The sequence below is a fragment of the Propithecus coquereli genome, unplaced genomic scaffold, assembly GCF_000956105.1.
Source record: "Propithecus coquereli isolate 6110/MARCELLA unplaced genomic scaffold, Pcoq_1.0 Scaffold51, whole genome shotgun sequence".
NCBI classification, from domain to species: domain Eukaryota; kingdom Metazoa; phylum Chordata; class Mammalia; order Primates; family Indriidae; genus Propithecus; species Propithecus coquereli.
In genome coordinates, this window is record NW_012150952.1 from 2,092,947 (window position 1) to 2,095,189 (window position 2,243).

The 2,243-nt window shown below is 30.4% G+C and overlaps 1 protein-coding gene across 1 annotated transcript in view; it reads right to left on the reverse strand.

The window, feature by feature from the left end:
* Nucleotides 1-2,243, reverse strand: part of TRAPPC8 (trafficking protein particle complex 8) — a 150,283-nt gene that overhangs the window by 59,888 nt on the left and 88,152 nt on the right. Inside the window, exons 12-13 of the mRNA XM_012656570.1 lie at nt 1,866-2,060; nt 1,311-1,445 (exon numbers count right to left, since the gene is read on the reverse strand). Coding sequence (XP_012512024.1) covers nt 1,311-1,445; nt 1,866-2,060 — 330 coding nt within the window. The remainder of the gene's footprint in view (nt 1-1,310; nt 1,446-1,865; nt 2,061-2,243) is intronic.

Consider the following 2,243-nt stretch of genomic DNA (forward strand, 5'->3'; position numbering starts at 1 on the left):
CACACTAATACACTTAAAAGGCTAATAAGTCTTTTAAAAACCCTTTTCCAAGTTTAACAGTTCATACTCTTCTAATCTGCAATCCAGGCATCCAAAAGATATTAGAAAAATCACAGAAGTTGTCAAAATTTAAGTTAGAATAGAGCCTGGGAAATCTCAATCATTCAAACTATTAACAATAAATATAAATAATTACAAAGTGTCTTCAATGAATGTAATAAGCAGGACTTTAAATAAAGCAATCTTCAAAAAATCCAAAGATGTCAGCACCAAAATATTGGGGTATTTCTCCGTTCCAAAACAATCTCTTAGCACATTATTAAAGCTTTTAGCAAGATAGTATAAAAAAGTAAAAGTTACATAATAGATATTGGTGAATAATAAATTAGAAGGTAAAAACGTGTGTTTGTTCAAGTTTTTTCTCTTACAATCAACTGGGTAACAAAATTATTTATTCAGATTACTTCTGCTTCAAAAATAACTACCTTAAATATTATAAATAAAGGGCTTATTACAGATAAGGAAACAAAAAGATAAATATATATATGAAGGTTGTGAATAGACAATTCTCAAGAGTAAATATAACAGCTTCAACTTCACTAACAACTAATGAAATGGAAAATAAAATAGTAAGATGGTATTTTTTTACCTAGCAAATCAAAAGTCTTTTCTGTAAATAATATTTCTTAATTTGCAAAGATAAGATATCCAATCTCATATGCTGCAGATGAGGAGTTGGATGGTACAACCTTTTGTGAAACCAACAGGGTATCAAAATACTTATTCCCTAAAATCAACTCACTTGATGCCTAGGAATCTTTCCTATAGAAATAATCTGAAGGATAAAAAGCTTTGCACAAAAATATTCACCACAAAATAAATGTGATAGTAAACAAATGGAATCTCCAAAACAACTATCAATGATAGAATGAATAGCTTATGAATTAACCACATGATGGAATATTATGTAAATACAAAATATTAAGACATTTTAACATTATAATATGCATATAAAACAACAAAGAATGGAAAAAGCAACATATGAGGGAAAAACAAATGAAAATGATTGGAAAGGCACACAGCAAAATGTTTAAGTGGTTATTTCTAAATACTGAGAAGACAGATGGTTTTACTCTTATTCCTTATGTTTTTCTGTATTTTCAATTCTTAATAAGCACATATCACGATTTTTATTATAAGTAAGAAAAAATAAGCCAAAAAGGAGTTAAGTATAGCTCACTGCACAGAAGTTGAAATTTTATTAGTACATCTGTTATACTGAAACATGATTACAAATACCTTTTAATAACTTACTAGTTCTTTAACTTCTTCATTATCCTTCCCACTGAAATCCTTAGGTTGAAACTTCCAAAGCAATGACAGATCAGTCAACAAAAGTGGAACCTTCAGAGGGTTTCTAAAAGCAACTTCCACTGTAATTGGTTCTATAAAAAACAGGCCTAAATTAATAACTTTAATAAACCTCACGCCTTTATCCTAAGCTTCAATTTTCTAAACAGGACTTTCTTTCTTAGTTCTACATTTCTGCCTAGACTATCCTTTATCACCCTATGAATGCCCACTTACTCAGAACTCTGTTTAAAAATAAGCTCATCTAGAGGACTTCACCAATTTCTCTGTACTAGAGAATGTTATTTCCTCTTCTATATTCCAACATTACACTGCATTTGTCTATATTAGAACCCCCATTGTTTGGTTCTATAAATGTAGCTCAGTAAATAATGAGTTCTTAATTTATCTTTGTATCCTCAGCCTCCAGTAACATGTGGCATACAGCAAGTTATCTTGAATGTGCTGTAAGGAAAAGAAGCAAAAAAACATAAATAAAAATTCAAGTATATCACCTTCTACAACTGCAAGTGGAAATCTTGAGTTATCTGAATAACTGTTCAAACAGTATTGTGTGGGATGAAAATTGGATGGAATTATTCCTTTGTTGACCACAGCCACAACTTGTTCCTCAAGTTCTCGCCACTGTTGAGAGGATTCAGAATCATATTCTTGATCAAGACTAACATGCGTGGCTGCTTGCTTTTCACCTAAAGAAAAATTGTCACAATTAAATACACGTTTATGAACACCTGCCCTCAAATAAATGTATTTTAAATAAAGATCTAAGGTATCCAAATGTATACATATTCACTCTTGCCTACTTCAAATTCTCAGAGTTAAAATATCCTAGCCTAACTGGAATTTTGCTTATAATATTGATGTTTTTTTCC